This window comes from Bufo bufo, chromosome 11, assembly GCF_905171765.1.
Source record: "Bufo bufo chromosome 11, aBufBuf1.1, whole genome shotgun sequence".
NCBI lineage: Eukaryota > Metazoa > Chordata > Amphibia > Anura > Bufonidae > Bufo > Bufo bufo.
Window position 1 is genome coordinate 41,369,872 of NC_053399.1, and position 20,756 is coordinate 41,390,627.

Here is a 20,756-nt window from a genome sequence, read left to right on the forward strand (position 1 = left end):
TTACGAGAACTGTGCCTGCCAGTGATTCATACAATTGGAAACTGTAGGTGTGAAGATTAGGTCACCATTATCTCCCGTATTACCACGTATAAGGGGATCCTAGCATGTGTATGGGTTATCTCTGGAAGCAAATCTCTTTTTGCCTTATAAATATTTTAGAATAGGAAACACCTTTTAACACAACTGATAAGGAAATTCAATCTAACCTATGGTAATGCGGCTTAAAAATGAAAACTTTTGTCGCTCAATTATTGAACAGTAGGTGGCAGCAACACTCCCAAGGTAGTACCATATAAGCAAGTTAAAAAGAAGGGGTCAGACCTAATTTACCACCCCCCCCCCTACTCACCCTCCCCTTTCAGGCGGGTTTATAATGGGATCCCAATGGAAGTGTTAATGCTTTAAACCTGCTGCCAGCAAAGGACAAGGCGAGAACCACAGGAGAGACATCTGTGCATGTCCACTTACTTTGCTTTCCTAGATTTTTTTTTTTTTATATTATTATTATTTGAATATTTTTTTTTAAGTATTAGGTTTGGCTTAATTTTCCAAACGGCAGAAAATCTGAAGATTAACCCTTATACGTCTGTTTTATAAACTTTTGCACCTGTTTTGAAGAGGAAACGCAATGATCCAGAGACGTTTTGCCATGATTGTCACTTTACTCCTTGTCCTGCTGCATGAGACACAGTCATTGAACCACAGGGGAACTGGACCCCGGGTAAGAGATCTCACATATACATATATATATATATATATATATATATATATACACACACACATACACACACATATTCTGGTCTCTACATATAATCTGACCTGCAGGGTTTCTTAGCTTCTATGACAAGACAATACCAACTAAGCAGAAAAATCTGAGAATCTGAGATTCAATCATTATTGTTTTAGGATATGAAAATATAGTTTCACTTTTTTTTGTCTTGAATATATATATATATATATATATATATATATATATATATATATATATATTAGCTTGTTACAGATATTGTTGCAATGTTAACAGAAATAATTAAGACCTGGTATTAGTTTATTATCACAGTGCTGAGCTTTCTTTATAAAAAAAAAAAAAGTGTTGTACAGATGTAGCAGGGCTGAGTTTGTGACCAATTTTTTTGCCTTTATTAGACCTCATGCACGCAACTGTATGTATTTTGTGGCATGCAAATCGTGGATCTGCAAAATACAGATACTGTCCGTCTTGTATCTGTATTTTTTTGCAGACCCATTGACTTCAATGGGTCTGTAGTCCTCATTTTGCAGCCAAGTGTAAGACATGTTCTAACTTTTTGTGGAACGGACGCACAGGATGATCTGTGTGCTTTCCGTATCCTTATGTCCGTTCCGCAAGAAGATAGAATATGTCAGCAAAATGTGGACCACGGACCCATTGAAGTCAATGGGTCTGCAAAAATAAATGTGGACGGCACACGGATCACATCTGTATAATGCGGATCCGCGGATTGCGGACTGCAGAACGGACACGGTTGTGTGCATGATGCCTGCGTTAAGATAACTAGCAGGTCCTATGGAAAACCATAGATAGCACATGGTGAAACACAGTTGTGCCACCTTGACAGATTTAGCTCTGCTATGGTGGTACGCATTATTAAAACGTGAAACACGGAAACGCTGCAGTCCGCACACATAAAACCGGTGACCTAGAAAGCTGCTCTGTATAAGGATTAGCAGAATATTGGAGTTGGGGGGGGGGGGGGTGAACTATGGACAGTCTCCATTACAGATCATTGTGGAGTACATTTACTTCTAGTTATGGCTAACGCATGATCCGTAAGGTGCGTCTCAGCGGTTGTTTCTGTCATCTCTAGCTTCAAAATTGGTGTATTCATCGTCAACGTCTTGATAGTTAGAAAGTGTTTGCAGTGCGACCTCTTGTTGGGGAAAGTTCTTTGGTTCTGGTCCTATGCAATATCGGATTGCTCAGTTTTTTTCCATTGAGTTGAATGCTATCTAATCTCTCTATTGTAGAGGTTGATGCTGATCTTGTAGAGCGGGGTCATGTTACATTCAATGGCCTTTTTCCGTTTTCTTGGTATTCTGTCTTTTCAGAAAAAAATAGTAGATGACATAAGTTCTCATGAAGATGTCATAAGGAAATAGAGATGGACAGCAGCAGAGCTGAATGCGTCATTCAACCTTAGCATCAGGATGCCAAGAATTACCTGTATTCCAATGTAAAAACCACAGACAACTGATCATATGAGTTGCATTAAGGCTCTTCTGTATGCAACAGTTTCAGCTCTGCTACATCTCTATATTAAATCCATTAACACTGGAACAGAGGCCACGAGAGCTGCAGGAGATACTGCAGTCCTAACACTCATGCATTGTTCAGAAGGTGCAAAGTGCTACGCATTTCTTCCCAGTAAAGGATATCACAATACACTGCCCCGTTAATTAAAATAAATGGCTTTCTGACAATCTATTAGACATAAATTGTAATGTAACTGTCTATGTGTAAAGTTGGATTTAATGAAAGCGATGCTTACCAATAAGGCTGGGGCAGTGCGTTGTGCAAGATTATTAGCGATATATCGCGTCTAGTATTCCTCTGGTTACATGAAATTACTTGCACATGCGGTGATTTAGGAAGAATCCAAAGTTGTTTAGAATCGATTCGCTCATCTCTAATTGGGATTTTTTTTTTTTTTATTATTCCTCAAAAAGAAAGTCCCACCTCGAAATCAGAGAAAACTGCATGTAATATCACAAGCAGTTTTATGGATGTCATATTGTATTACATTGCAAAGAGCTTATGATATGCAATTTTGTAGTGTGATCTGTGCAGGGCCACATTGCGCCGCACAGTAAAAACCCCTGGGGAATCCCTCAAGGTGGCCAGAAGCACAAAGCTTTCACCGAGGTCAAATGAACATTTTGGTACCATCACATTCCCAGTCAAACCACATAGGACTACTTTGCAGAGCGCTTCCCTCATATGGTACATGCACTGTGGCAGATGAGTAATACCATGACATGTACGCAGGTCCAGATGGTTCTGTCCTCTGGCCATAGATGCATCAGTTATCTCACACTGTGGACTATATTGTCACATATTCCTGGAGCATCAGTGACCATCTTAGGACATAACCTGCTATCACCTGATGCTCACCATCACATATCAGATGTACCCAAATAATAAAGTATTCTAGACAAATACACTGCGTAGCTCGTGAAGTCAGGTGTGGCGAGTTGGTGGGTATGTCTGCACACTGCGTAGCTCGTGAAGTCAGGTGGGTATATAAGGTGTGTGATAGGTTGTCTGCACACTTATCTTTCGTTGCGAGCATGTGTAGAAGGGGCGATTTATCAGAGCTGTAGAAAGAGATGATTATTGGCATTGGGGCCAAAGGTGGCAGCATTTCTGAAACTGCGCAATTTGGGAACAGTTTGCAAAACTGCAGAGCTCCACATGCCACTGATGTGAGAACGTCAGCTATGAAGGTACATGAGAGCCGAACGACATGCCAGGGGAGCAGCTCACAGGCAAAATGAACCAGGGGGCTACCAGACGTGTGTCTAAAACAGTTCAGGGAACCCTACTATGCAAGGAAGGTCACTGAACCTCTGCTAACAAAGTTGCAAGGTCAGAAAAGACTTCAATTTTCACGGCAGTATCGGAATTGTACCTCCACTGATTGGCAAAAGTTTGTCTTCTCCAATGAGTCATATTTTCTGCTTCATTGAATGGATGGATGTTGTCATATCAGGTGAGAAACATCATAGAACAAACACCCTGCAACCATTGCTGGAAAAACACAAGCTGGTGGTGGCAGCGTTGTGGTCTGGGGAATGTTTTTGTGGCATCCTCTGCGTCCACTTATTCATTTGGAAGGCACTATCAACCGATATGGGTATGAATCCATAATTGCAGATCAGATACACCCATACATGCTGATTGTCTTCCCAGGGGCGGATGGGATCTTCCAGCAAGACAATGCAACATGTAACACAGCTAGAAATGTCTGACATTGGTTGGATGAGCATAACCAAGCCTTCCAAGTACTACCCTGGAGCCCTAATTCCCCAGACTTGAATCCAATTCATCATCTGTGAGACCATTTTGATGGTCTTGTTCACTCTATGGACCCTCCCCCACGTACCCTACAGCAGATGCACTGCAGTCAGCCTGGCTCCAGATACCTGTGACAACCTACCAGGACTTACTGAGCCACTCCCTGCCTGTCTAGCTGCTGTCCGTGCTGCACATGGAGGTTCCTCTGGATATTAGCTGGTGGTCATAGTAATGTCAACTGTGTGTGTAAATATACACGACAGATAGACAGACAGCAGTGACAATAATTAGTTTAGTTTAATATTTTTGTATGCATTAACTTTTAGATGAGTTATTCCAAGTCGCACATTGCCAATAGAAACTAAGAGGCTCATTTATTAGGACCAGCGTTTTAGACGCCGGTCTTAATATCTTCTATATTCCTATGTGCTGGTCACAAAAAAATAATCACTAAAATGGTAAATACATATTATCTAGTACTGACTGTCATTAAGGAGACATACAGTGCCCACCGGACCTTGCCAAACAGTAATATAATATCTCAGCTTCCTGGACCTGTAAGGATACAGCCACATGTGCAGGTTTGGAAGCCAAAACCAGGAATAAATTCAGAAAAAAGAGAAGTCGTATTTGTCCTTTATCCCTTCATCCCTTGCAATCTTCTGTTTTTGCGTTTTCATTTTTTACTCACTGCCTTCCCGAAGCCATACCTTTTTTTTTTTTATTCTGTTCACATAGGCACACAAGGGCTTGTTTTTCTGCGGGACAAGTTGTACTTTGTAATGGCACCATTTAATATTGCATACAATGTAGTAGGGTGGAATTTGAAGAAAATGCAATTCCACCGCAGTTTTATGGCGTTCCCAATACGGACCTGTTACCTTCATCTGTGGGTCAGTACAATTACAGTTTTTTCTTGTGTTTTAATACTTAAAAGTAAAAACTTTGAGGGGAAAACAAAAAAGATTTTTTTCTTTCCGTAATTATATTCTGACCCCTATAACTTTTTAATAGTTACAGTATGTCTATGGAGCTGAGTGGGGCCTCATTTATCGTGGGGCAGTCTAGTTTTTATTGATACTGTTTTGGAGTGTGTATGACTTTTTGATCACTTTTTATTCCAAAGGTGAAGTGACAAAATGGCCATTTTGATTCTTTTTTACATTATGGCATTTGCCCTATGTATGAATATGTTTATATTTTAATGGTAAGGGTGTTTTGGGACACAGCGATACCCATGACCTTTATTTATTTTTTATTGCTTATTTGTTTTTACTTTCAATATGGGGAAAAGGGGTGATGTGAAATTATATATATATTTTTTTTAAACTATTTTAACATCCCCTTAGGGAACTTGAACTTGCGATCGTCAGATTGGTTGTCCCATAGACTGCTAAGAATTACCATTGCAGCCTATAGGAGATTCAGTGAGTTCCTATGGAGCTCTGCCTTAGGAATACAGCTGTGGCAGGCCTCAGAGCCTATAGCAGGTTCAAGGCTACCATAGTAAATGAACAGCTAACCCGATCTTAGTGCAGGGGAGCCTCTCAGATGCCATGGTCACACTTGACCATGGCATATGAGGATTGAAATGTCTGTGATCGGCATTATTGCTGATCACAGATATTAGCTCTGGGTGCCTGCTGTGTAAAACCTCTCCGCTCATCTTCACAGCGGGCACCATGTTTAAATACTGAACCTCCTCCATACATGTATGGCAGAGTTCAGAAAGGGATTAATACACGCTCTCTTTTTATGATCCACTCCTGATTTTGGCTTCCATAACGGCAATCCGAATGCATGGCTATACGGCTGGACTATAAATGACTTCATTATCCCCAGTGGCATGGGGATCACCATAGCAACCATAGCAGTGGCTATGGGGCCCTACGCCACTGGGGGCCCGTCCAGGCCGCCTTCTGTTGATTTATTTAAATATTTTTTTATTTACACACACACAGGCAGCCAGGCCCGAGCCGTGGAGTGCCCGCCCACTACACTAGACTAGTGTAGTTGGTGGGGCGCGAGCGGTCCGCGGCTCGGGCCTGGCTGGGGAGAAGGAGTCAGGACTGGAGCAGGGCGCACGCGCAGCAGATGAGGTAGGCGGTGGAGGGGGCCGGGACGGGGGCATACCTGAGGGACGGAGCCAGCCACCAGCGCCGCAGGCCCGCAGCGCAGGAATCCTAAGTTCCGGATCTTCAGTTGAAGCCACGGCGGGCGTGTGGGGGGGGGGGGGCCTGTGGCTTCAGGGGGTCTACCTGGAGTGGAGGGACTAGGGAGGGAGTGGTCCCGCCGGCTGCACTGGCGCCAGTCAGATTCCCGCTCTTTGACTGCCGGAAACCAGTCTGAGCAGCTCAGCAGTGTCTGACTGAGATTGACTGAGTGAGAGTGTCACAGTCTCAGTCTCACACTGCTACTGCTTCCAGCCTGTGCCTGCCTGCGCTGTACTGGACCGGTCCTCCTCTCTCTGCTCGGTGCTCCTGCACCCTCCTCAACTGGTCTCCACTCCAGTCTCTGTGACTGGTGTGCTCTAAATAAAAGTAAGTGAAAGAAAGTGAGAACTTATGATTTATGAGATACTTGATCTGAATTCTGAAGTTAAAAAGAGCTGCCTGCAGAGTGGGGCCCCCAAGAGAAGCAAGGGGCGCCCTCCTCATCATTGCAGGTCTGCAGGCAGCTCTTTTTAACTTCAGAATTCAGATCATCAGACTCTCACTAATTACAAATTTACAGCACACACACCCTCTAGTGTACACCATCAGACAGAGGAGGGAAGAAACCCCAGAACTAGAGTGTGCCCCCCAACTTGGGGGGCACACTGACACTCTAGTTTTGGGGTTTGTTTTCTTCCCTCCCCTGTCTGATGGTGGACACTACAGGGGTGTGTGCTGTAATTAGTAAGTGAGAGTCTGATGATCGGAAGTTAAAAAGAGATGCCAGCAGTGATAAGGAGGGCGCCCCTTCCTTCTTTTGGGTGGCACACTCTAGTTCTGGGGTTTCTCCCCCCCCCCCCCCCTTATATGACAGATTAAGGGTACTTTTACACTTGTGGCAGGACGGATCCGGCAGGCTGTTCAGCCTGTCGGATCCGTCCTGCCGCTATTTCGCTGGACCGCTGCTCCATCCCCATTGAGCGGTGGGAGATCTAGGATGGGTGTTTGGGTGGGAGCTCTGGAAGGGGTTGTGGGAGGCCCGATAGATATGTGGGGGCCCATAATTTTTTTTTGCTATGGGGCCCATGCATTTCTAGCTACGCCCCTGATTATCCCACCACCAACGAATGTCTACCTTAAATTTTCTGATTTTTTTATGGGTGCATCCTATCTTTTTGAACTGCCTTGTAGATCCCTTGAACTCAGCAGCTCTGAACAATTTTCTCTCTATTTCACATAAGGATTAATCACATCACATCTGCGTATTTCATCTTAAACCAGATGCTTCATGCTTAATCATAGCGGATAATAGGATTTAGAAGATAGGCCAAAATATAACAAGAATTCATGTTAGACTTGGAGAACAATATTTGTGTCCTGTGCTGTATGCTTCCTGGGACATAAAGATTTGGGTTCCTCTGGCCAGAAGAGAAGTATTTGTCCAGACCAGGATCCTGGTAATCCCCTCTGGATCTAGACCTTGGTTTATCTCCAGCTATAAACACCGCCACGTCAAGGCTTTTCTGCTCAGTGTAAAAATCCTGTAGGGCCATCTTTGACCCATGGAATCACCACTGTAATAGCCTCTGTTGGGTTGAATGTGTCTTCAGTGTAAATCAGATAGAACGTCATTACTGTTTTTAGAGCGGCTAGACTCTTAATAAAATGGTAATTGTTTGCTGTTCATTGCACAATCCTGCTTAAATCTTGCTCCAGGCACACACTCTGCCGACTGTACATACCACACACACTGTGTATTGGAAGTGCATATACAACCCTCTAAGAAAATACAGTATATAGGTCATGACACCAAGACCCATATAACAATGATGCATACAGATCTATAGTTCAGTAGAGATTACATTCGTCCACATACCTTCTAATGGTATTGCTGTGGAAATATCCTCTTTTTGCCTCTGTGGTGAGCACTTGTCAGCTCTTCAAGGCAATTCTGTACCTGCGAAGTAGACATTAGGTTAGAATACGAAGACTTGGAACAAAGAGTACCTTAAACATAGAAGGTTCATACCTACCTGCTCCACACCGCTCTGGTCCTCCTGGCTGTCCGCGTTGTCTCCATCTTCTGGTCCCCGCACGGCTTATATCCGGCTGGCCATGGGTATGCTCACATGCACTGCTCCAGCAAATTATTGGCTGCAGCTGTGAATGTGACCATGGCCACCGGATGTAAATATTGTGGGGACTGGAAGTTGGAGATAGTGGGGGCAACATGGAGGACCAGAGCAGTGTGGAGTAGGTAAGTATGAATCTTCTATTTCAGGGGGCAGGCTGCGGGCACTTGCTTAAAAATCAATATTAGCATGAAAGCCCCTTTAAATATGTCCATATAGTAGACCTGCAGCCACTAATATGTGAAGTCTGGATCTGTATATTTGAGTTTCCCAAGAAGTCACTGTATATATAATGTGTCTGCACTTGTCCTGTTCAAATTTCATTGACTCTGCTGAAATTCTACATTTTGACCAATTTTGACCCATAATAAGCTCCAATGACTCAACATTTTCTTTGGTTTCTATGAATTTTGCAATTTGGTTACAATTATTTTTGACATACAGAGCAAATGGGAATATGACACCTACCGGCGAATACAAAATAGAGGTTTCTTAATACTTTAAGGTTTAAACAAGTTAAACATGTATTTCTATACTGAGGTATGATTCATAATGGAAAGAGAACTTAATCTTAGAGTTAGGCTTATGCACGTGGCATGTCCTTACAGTGACACCGATAGAAATGTATGGAACCTTACTATGCCTCCATATTATGGAGCCAAATGGTACCGCTGAGATTATCATGGTTGCCAACGGTCCAAAATTTGGCTTGATTATCCCAAATTTTCAGAGACCACACCAACAAATTTGGTTTGTCCAAACTCTAAATTGGGTAGGATTATGTAAATCCCGCCCATAAATTGGTGTTCTAGGGTGGGGCTTAAATGCCATGAATTTCCTAACACAAATATGAGTGAGTATGGATTATATGTGCCTTCATACAGGCTGCATGTGTTAGCTTCTGTGCTACACCATATTGTTTGGCTTCATTCAGTGGCGTTCCCACTCCGGCAGAGAAGAGCCTGCCAGAGCTCTCTGCATCCCGCATTGCCAGATGTTGCCACCGTGTCCTTCATTGACTATAATGGGATTCAGCGGAGATCTGGCCACTACCGGCAAATATGCCAGAATTCGGACGGGCAAAAAACATTGCATGCAGTAGTTTTTGTCCAGCTGAATCCTGGCATATTTGCCAGGTAGCAGCTGGATCCCATTATATAGTCAATGGGGCCGGTGGGCATTGCTGGACACACAATGCTCCAGAGAACAGCCTGTAACAGTGCTCATCTCAATGTATACTGATGCGACAAATGTGAAAAGCAGTTGGTGAGTTGACCAATATTCTTCAAACATGGCGATTTTATCTATATAGGTATCTACATAGTGTAATGGTAAGACTTCAATGTTATCTCCACGTGTATTCCCTTCTAGAGCCAGCACTGATAATACTGTTACAGTATAGCATCTTTAGTTTACATGTGCAGCAATGTTCTAAAGCCGCCGTGACTTGCCTTTTAGCTGTCGGCTCTATCAACGTGGGCTGCACAGTTTTTTCTTATGCCATTGCTACAGATGATACATCTCCTTGTGAGAAGGAAATGAACACTCATTCATCTACTTACAACACACCCCGTAGATAACGATCATGGGGTTTGTTTGCTAAAGCCGTTCTTATTAACATGGAGCGGTTTATGTTTTTCGAGGCACACAGGTAATAGGACTTCTACTGTGTTCTCCTATGATGATTAAACATATTGCCCGTTTCTCGCCAATACTTGCTAAATGCCATTGTAGACCACAATGGACCGATACAAACAATCTCAAGGTTCTGACTAGTGATGAGCAAAGTATTGGAAAATTCTATTTGGCTGCTTCACCTAATTTTACAAAAAAAAATCACTTCTTTGTAAGTAGTGGGTGCAATGACAAGGAGCAGCTATTGCACCGTTCCCCATCATTGTACCCCTCAGATGCCACGTTCATAGCTGATCGCGGCATCTGACATCAATAGTACAGTGTAAAATAATTAAAAAATAAAATCATACTTACCTCATCCATTTGATCGCGAAGAGCTGGCCGCCGCCGCCATCTTGATTGTACTGTAGATCCAGCGCTATATCCCGCACAGCCCGTGATGACGTCATACGTCACCGCGCATGGGATTTTGCGCAAGATTTTCAATCAAGATGGCTGTGGCCGGCTTTTCGCAATCAAATGGAGGAGGCAAGTATGATTTTATTTGTATTTTTTACCACCATTCAGGGAAATCGATTCGTTACCACAAACCACAAGGAAATTCGGCTTCCCGGTGAATCGAATTTTCCATGAAATTTGGATCGAACTCCACTTTGTGGATTTTGCTCAACACTAGTTCTGACCTTCCTCTTTTGGTTGCAGCCAACAGCAATATCAACCATGGCTACCAGCTTTGAATCACCACTGGTGTCCACTTGAAGGGGTTGTCTCATCTAGCGATTTGCCACCAATGTCAGATAGGTGTGGGTCCTAGAGGTGGGACCTGCACCTATCTCTAGAACAAAGCTCCCAAAGTGAAGGAGAGCACACCGCACACGCACTATGGGAGTGACAAAAATAACCAAGCACTGTACTCTGATATTTTCTGAAGTCCTCTAGAAATGAATGTAGAGGGCATTGCGCAAGTGCGGCCACCACTCCAGTCACTTCTATGGAACTGCCGGAAATGGCCGAGCCAACTCTCAGCTATTTTCTGCGCTCCCACAGAAATGAATGGAGTGTGGTGCGCTCTTGTTCACTTTGAGAGCTCCATACTAAACCAATACCTGCACCTACCTGACATTGGTTGTAAATGTATTCATTAGTTTCTAGGATGAATAATGGGGGATCTGAACAACACAGAAAAGATGCTCCAGAATCGTTATCTCATGAAGAAAATATTAGCGTTTGCACTAAGACTCTTTCACTTGAGGGGAATTGCAATTTACAAGGGAGATATCTACCTTTAATAGTGTTCACTTTAAAGGTAATGTACTGTATCTTGTCTAGTTTTTTTTTTTAAATGTTACATTATAGCTGCCTGATTGCCTGATAGGATAAATTTTATGGGTCAGACTCTAACCGGGCAAGGGTGGCATAGCTCATACCTCCCAAATGTCCCTCTTTTGGACCCATGTCCGTCTGTCCCTTTTTGATCCTTAAATGTCTCTCTTTTTGAGCTGGGGAATTAGTGTATAAATGTGCATTAATAAATTTACTAAATTGCTCCTTACTAAACTATCTGTACGGTTTCTACCTGTATATTAGGCCATAACTTCATTATTTGGTGCAATTTGGACCTTAAAAGATCTATAATCCCATGAATTAGGTGCTAATATTTAAATGGATATTGAAGTGCAAGAGAAAAAAATTGTCCCGGGGCTCCACATGCTGTAAAAATAAAATAAAGGAACTTATACTCACCTAAACCGATCCCCAGCTACTGCAGTTCTGATGGAGTGAGTAATTATGCTTTGGGCGGAGTTAGAGGTGTGGCCTAGAATGAAAAAAAGGGCTGTGGTGCGCGCCGCACATATTGTACCTCTTTGCCATTTTCAAAAGTTGGGAGATATATAGCTTGTCACCAAAAGATACATTAGAATCAGCAAAACTTGACAGTGTCAGCTCCCATTGATAGAAGATTGTTGTGAGTCGCCGCCTAAAAAAAAAATCGGAGGTCTATGTTTTTAATAAAACATTTAATGTAGGGTCAAAATATATGTAAACCTAGGCAACATTTTATTTATGTTGCATTTAAAGAGGAGCTGCCCCCTCTCCTGACATATTCTGTTTTAGTAGCTACTTGCATTCCCCATGTAACAATTATTCTGGAGCATCTATACTTATTAGGGTACTTTCACACTAGCGGCAGGACGGATCCGACAGGCTGTTTACCCTGTCGGATCTGTCCTGCCGCCGGACCGCCGCTCCGTCCTTATTGACTATAATGGGGACATGGACGGAGCTCCGGCGCAGCACGCGAGTGCGCGGCGAATGGCCGGCGGACTAAAAGTACTGCATGTCCGGCTTTTTAGTCTGGCGGCCTCGAACTGCTGAGCTGCACCGGAGCTCCGCCCCTGTCCCCATTATAGTCAATGGGGATGGAGCGGCGGTACGGCAAAATAGCGGCAGGACGGATCTGACAGGGTGAACAGCCTGTCGGATCCGTCCTGCCGCTAGTGTGAAAGTACCCTAACACTATGATATGCTATTCCTATATTATACCTTCTAGGAGTTATGAATTAATCACTAGCAGTCTAGTGTCCGTTGCCTTACAGCCAGATATTGTGAGAAGGGGAAAATAGCTGATCCCTTGTGAAACATAATTTTGTTATATATATTTTTTTAATTTTAGTAGCAATATTAGGCAAAATATTAGGCAAAATAAGATCTACTTGAGAAACCTTGGCGCGGTGCTCGGGTTCAGACATGTCCTACACCGTAGGACATGTTGGCTAATCTCTCAATTTTAAAATCAGTTTGAGGGTTTAGTTAGGCCTCTTTCACACTTGCGTTGTCCGGATCCGTCGTGCACTCCATTTGCCGGAGGTGCCCACCGGATCCGTAACACCGCAAGTGAACTGAAAGCATTTGAAGACGGATCCGTCTTCAAAATGCGTTCAGTGTTACTATGGCAGCCAGGACGCTATTAAAGTCCTGGTTGCCGTAGTAGTAGTGGGGAGCGGGGGAGCAGTATACTTACCGTCCGTGCGGCTCCCGGGGCGCTCCAGAGTGACGTCAGAGCGCCCCATGCGCATGGATGACGTCACCCATGCGCATGGGGCGCCCTGACGTCACTCTGAAGCGCCCCGGGAGCCGCACGGACGGTAAGTACACTGCTCCCCCGCTCCCCACTACACTTTACCATGGCTGCCAGGACTTTAGCGTCCCGGCAGCCATGGTAACCATTCAGAAAAAGCTAAACGTCGGATCCGGTAATGCGCCGAAACAACGTTTAGCTTAAGGCCGGATCCGGATTAATGCTTTTCAATGGGCATTAATTCCGGATCCGGCCTTGCGGCAAGTGTTCAGGATTTTTGGCCGGAGCAAAAAGCGCAGCATGCTGCGGTATTTTCTCCGGCCAAAAAACGTTCCGGTCCTGAACTGAAGACATCCTGATGCATCCTGAACGGATTTCTCTCCATTCAGAATGCATTGGGATAATCCTGATCAGGATTCTTCCGGCATAGAGCCCCGACGACTGAACTCTATTCCGGAACAAAACAACGCAAGTGTGAAAGAGCCCTAAGACCGCAGAGTGCACCTGTCTTTGTTATTATTTTGTTATATTAAAATAAGATCAAAGAAAAAAAATAATGGGAAGTGGCGCTGGGAAAATGTAGATTTTTTGTTGTGTATTTTCTGTTTAGTGTTCATTTAAAGAGGTTCTGCAGTTTGTTTAAACCAGGCATGCTCAACCTGCGGCCCTCCAGCTGTTGCAAAACTACAACTCCCAGCATACCCGAACAGCCTACAGCTATCAGCCTACAGCAGGGCATTGTGGGAGTTGTAGTTTTACAACAGCTGGAGGGCCACAGATTGAGCATGCCTGGTTTAAACTGATGATCTATCCTCTGGATAGATCATCAGCATCTGATCAGTGGGGGTCCGACACCCCGGGACCCCCGCCGATCAGCTGTTTGAGAAAGCAGGAGCGCCACGGCCTTCTCACTGGTTTACCGCAGGCCCAGTGATGTCACGTCTAGTATCAACTGGCATGGGCGTGGCTAAGCTCTGTTCACTTGAATGGAGCTTAGCCGCGCCCAGGCCAGTTGATACTAGTCGTGACGTCACTGGGCCTGCTGTAAACAGTGAGAAGGCCGCGGCGATCCTGGAGCGCCGCTGCTTAAACAGCTGATCGGCGGGGTTCCCGGGTGTAGGACCCCCACCGATCAGATGCTGATGATCTATCCAGAGGGTAGATCATCAGTTTAAACAAACTGCAGAACCCCTTTAAGAAGAGGAGCTCAGAAGTACAGACTGCTGCTATAGCAGGTACAATACGGAGCACAAGAAAAGGTATAGTTGTTGCACCAGCATCCTGTGCCCACTGCAGGCCATCTCCTGGTCCATTCCAGCCCTTCTTCTAGAGGCAGCTGTCTCAGCTGCTGGCACATGTAGTGACTTTTGCAGTCTGGACGCCTTCCTCCTGCTAGGATATCCTAGTGTCCTATAGGGCATGCACTTCCCCTGCTTCCCAAAGGGCCAGGGTGTACAAAATGTGCACCTTAGGGTAGGGTGTTTTAGGTTTCTAGTATCTAGTATACCAGCGAGTGTTGTATCCTGTCTGAGTACCCGAGTACTTTTGCCTGACGACAGACTCTGACTCCATGCCACCTGCCCTGACCTTTGCCTGTTTCTTGTATTGCTCTTTAGCCATCTGGCCCAACCTTGGACCTGTCTTCTAGTTATGGTAGTACTCTGCCTGCCCTGACCTTGGCCCATATACAGACAATCTACACTTATTGCCTGACTTCTTTGCACTGCACACCAGTGTCTCTGACCCCCATAGGGCATCCGCCCACCACACCGGGACTATCTCAGGAAGTAGAGGCCTGGTGGCTTCCCACACAGCGAACTCCAGATCCCTGTACAGGTTGAATACTGGAGGATTGACAGGATAACGCCCTCAGAGCTAGCCTACAGTCAAACCGGTTGGTTGGCACCGTGGTTCCACACCCACTGCTGTAACAATATTATTCAGAAGAATATGTGCCATGGATAAACCAGCTTAATAGATGCCAAAGACTAGATATCTGAATAAATAAGGAGTGAGTGCTGCAAGGTCTTCTGAATGATGTAATGATAAGACAAGAAGGGTGAGCAAGGAGCACAAATAAGGCAATATTTGCATGAAATTCAATGAGGCAAAGCATTTGCACAAGTGGTCTGGAATATATTGGAGTATTTTGACTGGTCTCCTTGTTTTACATTCAGAATACAGACATTTGTGAGAACAATCGCTTGCTTATGCTTCAACAGTTTTATACTTGCCAGGAGCTAATGTGTAAAACAGATTGACAGTCTCCTGACATTTTTATTTTCATTTATCATGTTAGCTATTGTATACACACTTACATGCACATGGCCCAGCACGAGTCGCACAGCGCCTTTGCTTGTTTTTCCATCCTAATCATACACTTCATTGCAAAATCCTAACAGACTTGTCTCTATTGGAAAATCAGAGCCCTCAAATTTATTAGGGACGAAGACACCAAGATGACTAATCCTTAACCCATGGCACGCTTTAAGTTCTGAAAATGGTAATTAAAGTGGGGTCTAGTCCTCAAAAGTGTTCCTATGAGTGTGGGTATATATATATATATATACCATTTATAATGCATATACCTTAATAAAATGGGAATGGTTGGTGATAGTAACTTCCTGTTTGTGGCACATTAGTATATGTGAGGGGGGAAACTTTTCAAGATGGGTGGTGACCATGGCGGCCCTTTTGAAGTCGGCCATTTTGAATCCAACTTTTGTTTTTTTTAATAGGAAGAGGGTCATGTGACACATCAAACTTTATGGGAATTTCACAAGAAAAACAATGGTGTGCTTGGTTTTAACGTAACTTTATTCTTTCACGAGTTATTTCCAAGTTTCTGACCACTTATAAAATGTGTTCAATGTGCTGCCCATTGTGTTGGATTGTCAATGCAACCCTCTTCTCGCACTCTTCACACACTGAAAGCAACACCGCAGGAGAAATGCTAGCACATGGCTTGCAGTATCCGTAGTTTCAGGTGCTGCACATCTCGTATCTTCACAGCATAGACAATTGCCTTCAGATGACCCCAAAGATAAAAGTCTAAGGGGGTCAGATCGGGAGACCTTGGGGGCCATTCAACTGGCCCACGACGACTAATCCACTTTCCAGGAAACTGTTCATCTAGGAATGCTCGGACCTGACACCCATAATGTGGTGGTGCACCATCTTGCTGGAAAAACTCAGGGAACGTGCCAGCTTCAGTGCATAAAAAGGGAAACACATCATCATGTAGCAATTTCGCATATCCAGTGGCCTTGAGGTTTCCATTGATGAAGAATGGCCCCACTATCTTTGTACCCCATATACCACACCATACCATAAATTTTTTTGTTCCAACAGTCTTGGAGGGATCTATCCAATGTGGGTTAGTGTCAGACCAATAGCGGTGGTTTTGTTTGTTAACTTCACCATTCACAAAAAAGTTTGCCTCATCACTGAACAAAATCTGCGTAAACTGAGGGTCCTGTTCCAATTTTTGTTTTGCCCATTCTGGAAATTAAGTGTGCCGATCTGGGTCATCCTCATTGAGATGCTGCAGTAGCTGGAGTTTGTAAGGGTGCCATTTGTGAGTAGCTAATATCCGCCGAAGGGATGTTCGACTAATGCCACTCTCCAGTGACATGCGGCGAGTGCTACGCTGTGGGCTCTTGCTGAATGAAGCTAGGACAGCCACTGATGTTTCTTCATTAGAGACAGATTTCATGTGTCCACATTTTGGCAAATCCAACACTGAGCCAGTTTCACAAAACTTAGCAAGCAGTTTGCTAACTGTAGCATGAGAGATGGGTGGTCTCGTAGGGTGTCCTGCATTGAAATCTGCTGCAATGACCCGGTTACTGCGTTCACCAGACATCAACACAATTTCTATCCGCTCCTCACGCGTTAACCTCGGCGACATGTCAATGGCTGTAAACAAAAAGAAACTTGCAAATAACTCATGAAAGAATAAAGTTACGTTAAAACCAAGCACACCATTGTTTTTCGTGTGAAATTCCCAATAAGTTTGATGTGTCACATAACCCTCTTCCTATTGAAAAAACAAAAGTTGGATTAAAAATGTCCGACTTCAAAATGGCCGCCATGGTCACCACCCATCTTGAAAAGTTTCCCCCCTCACATATAGTAATGTGCCACAAACAGAAAAGGTAATATCACCAACCATTCCCATTTTATTAAGGTGTATCCATATAAATAGCCCACCCTGTATATACAGTACAGACCAAAAGTTTGGACACACCTTCTCATTCAAAGAGTTTTCTTTATTTTCATGACTATGAAAATTGTAGATTCACACTGAAGGCATCAAAACTATGAATTAACACATGTGGAATTATATTCATAACAAACAAGTGTGAAACAACTGAAAAGATGTCATATTCTAGGTTCTTCAAAGTAGCCACCTTTTGCTTTGATTACTGCTTTGCACACTCTTGGCATTCTCTTGATGAACTTCAAGAGGTAGTCCCCTGAAATGGTTTTCACTTCACAGGTGTGCCCTGTCAGGTTTAATAAGTGGGATTTCTTGCCTTATAAATGGCGTTGGGAATATCAGTGGCGTTGAGGAGAAGTCAGGTGGATACACAGCTGATAGTCCTACTGAATAGACTGTTAGAATTTGCATTATGGCAAGAAAAAAGCAGCTAAGTAAAGAAAAATGAGTGCCCATCATTACTTTAAGAAATGAAGGTCAGTCAGTCAGCCGAAAAATTGGGAAAACTTTGAAAGTAAGGGCTATTTGACCATAAAGGAGAGTGATGGGGTGCTTCGCCAGAGGACCTGGCCTGCACAGTCACCGGACCTGAACCCAATCGAGATGGTTTGGGGTGAGCTGGACCGCAGAGTAAAGGCAAAAGGGGCAACGCTAAGGGGCAAAGTGCTAAGCATCTCTGGGAACTCCTTCAAGACTGTTGGAAGACCATTTCAGGGGACTACCTCTTGAAGCTCATCAAGAGAATGCCAAGAGTGTGCAAAGCAGTAATCAAAGCAAAAGGTGGCTACTTTGAAGAACCTAGAATATGACATATTTTCAGTTGTTTCACACTTGTTTGTTATGTATATAATTCCACATGTGTTAATTCATAGTTTTGATGCCTTCATAGTCATGAAAATAAAAAAAACTCTTTGAATGAGAAGGTGTGTCCAAACTTTTGGTCTGTACTGATATATATATATATATACATACACACACACTTTCCAAAGAATGAGGCAGCACTTCCAGATTTCAGTGGCAGGGTGACGACAAAGGCCTCATTGAGTAGGCCGAAACGTTGCTGGGAATAAAGTTTTTGGGGTCGTCACCCTGACCCAGAAATCTGGAAGTGCTGCCTCATTCTTTGGAAAGTATATATCGTGGAGGAAAAGCCGGCCTCTGTGAGGAATTGCACCCAGTGCACACTGTCTGACTGTGCTGCTGCGGTATTTGCTATATATATATATATATATATATAGCAAATACCACATCAGCACAGTCAGACAGTGTGCACTGGGTGCAATTTCTCACAGAGGCCGGCTTTTCCTCCACGATATATACTTTCCAAAGAATGAGGCAGCACTTCCAGATTTCTGGGGCAGGGTGACGACCCCAAAAACTTTATTCCCAGCAACGTTTCGGCCTACTCAATGAGGCCTTTGTCGTCACCCTGCCACTGAAATCTGGAAGTGCTGCCTCATTCTTTGGAAAGTATATATATATATATTATATATATATAAAATATATAGATCAATCATGGAGTTGCTTCTCATTAATACTGAACATTACTGCAAGTGGATTTTGGAATTGTGGTGATGCACAAGAATTTTATTGTCATCGTTATTCATATTTTTTTATTTTATTTTTTGCTTATTTTATCCCCCTATATAATAACCAGGGATGAATTAACTGATAGGCCAAATAGGCCAGTTTCTATAGGAGGTCCAGGGTGAAGGAACAGATAGGCCAGTTCCTAAAGGTGGTCCTGGGTGAAAGGGCACACAGTAGACTAGTGGTTACAAGTAGTCCCCGGTGGAATGCTGTCTAAGGGAACATACACTCACCTAAAGAATTATTAGGAACACCATACTAATATGGTGTTGGACCCCCTTTTGCCTTCAGAACTACCTTAATTCTACGTGGCATTGATTTAACAAGGTGCTGATAGCATTCTTTAGAAATGTTGGCCCATATTGATAGAATAGCATCTTGCAGTTGATGGAGATTTGAGGGATGCACATCCAGGGCACGAAGCTCCCATTCCACCACATCCCAAAGATGCTCTATTGGGTTGAGATCTGGTGACTGTGGGGGCCATTTTAGTACAGTGAACTCATTGTCATGTTCAAGAAACCAATTTGAAATGATTCGAGCTTTGTGACATGCTGCATTATCCTGCTGGAAGTACCCATCAGAGGATGGATACATGTTCTCATTCTGTTTACGCCAAATTCGGACTCTACCATTTGAATGTCTCAACAGAAATCGAGACTCATCAGACCAGGCAACATTTTTCCAGTCTTCAACAGTCCAATTTTGGTGAGCTCGTGCAAATTGTAGCCTCTTTTTCCTATTTATAGTGGAGATGAGTGGTACCCGGTGGGGTCTTCTGCTGTTGTAGCCCATCCGCCTCAAGGTTGTGCGTGTTGTGGCTTCACAAATGCTTTGCTGCATACTTCGGTTGTAACGAGTGGTTATTTCAGTCAATGTTGCTCTTCTATCAGCTTGAATCAGTCGGCCCATTCTCCTCTGACCTCCAGCATCCACAAGGCATTTTTGCCCACAGGACTGCCGCATACTGGATGTTTCTCCCTTTTCACACCATTCTTTGTAAACCCTAGAAATGGTTGTGCGTGAAAATCCCAGTAACTGAGCAGATTGTGAAATACTCAGACCGGCCCGTCTGGCACCAACAACCATGCCACGCTCAAAATTGCTTAAATCACCTTTCTTTCCCATTCTGACATTCAGTTTGGAGTTCAGAAGATTGTCTTGACCAGGACCACACCCCTAAATGCAGTGAAGCAACTGCCATGTGATTGGTTGACTAGATAATCACATTAATGAGAAATAGAACAGGTGTTCCTAATAATTCTTTAGGTGAGTGTATATGTAAAAATAGACTGAACTGTGTGAATTCTTAGAAGTGTTGAGAGAAGCGAGCTTTGGATGCTACATCAGAAGTCACTTGGTTCAAAACTTCGCATTAATACTCTACAGCAGGCATGCTCAACCTGCGGCCCTCCAGCTGTTGCAAAACTACAACTCCCATCATGCCTACAGAAGGGCATGGTGGGAGTTGTAGTTTTACAACAGCTGGAGAGCCGCAGGTTGAGCATCCCTGCTCTATGGACATCCGTCTCCATACAGTGTTAAAATGTATGGGCTCCCATGAGCCGAAGTTAGTTGTTCGTGAAGTTGCTTGAGACTTTGTTGAATAACTTTGGTAAATGATTTTTAAAGTAGAAAAAAACACTTTAAAACTTGGAACCGAACTCGGCTTCGATTCCGACTGGGCAATGGTGCAACTTGAAGTTCATGGGCCTCAATGCAAAATATGTAATGCTGCCCCCCCCCCCACACACACATACTTACTACAATATGCCATCTATCATAAGTGCTTTCTTATATGACAGAGGAACCTTTGAGTCCCCTAAGGCACCAGGGCCTGGATGCCTGTCTCTGCACCCCATAAAGTGTGCCCCACCTAGGAGGCATAACC

The 20,756-nt window shown here is 43.8% G+C and overlaps 1 protein-coding gene across 3 annotated transcripts in view; it reads left to right on the forward strand.

Moving 5' to 3' along the window:
- Positions 1-424: 424 nt before the first annotated feature.
- The window catches only part of SMOC1 (SPARC related modular calcium binding 1), a 190,359-nt gene continuing 170,027 nt past the window's right edge, over positions 425-20,756 (forward strand). For all 3 annotated transcript variants that reach the window (XM_040412227.1, XM_040412228.1, XM_040412229.1), the window contains exon 1: positions 425-721. In XM_040412227.1, coding sequence (XP_040268161.1) covers positions 629-721 — 93 coding nt within the window. In that variant the 5' untranslated portion in view covers positions 425-628. The remainder of the gene's footprint in view (positions 722-20,756) is intronic.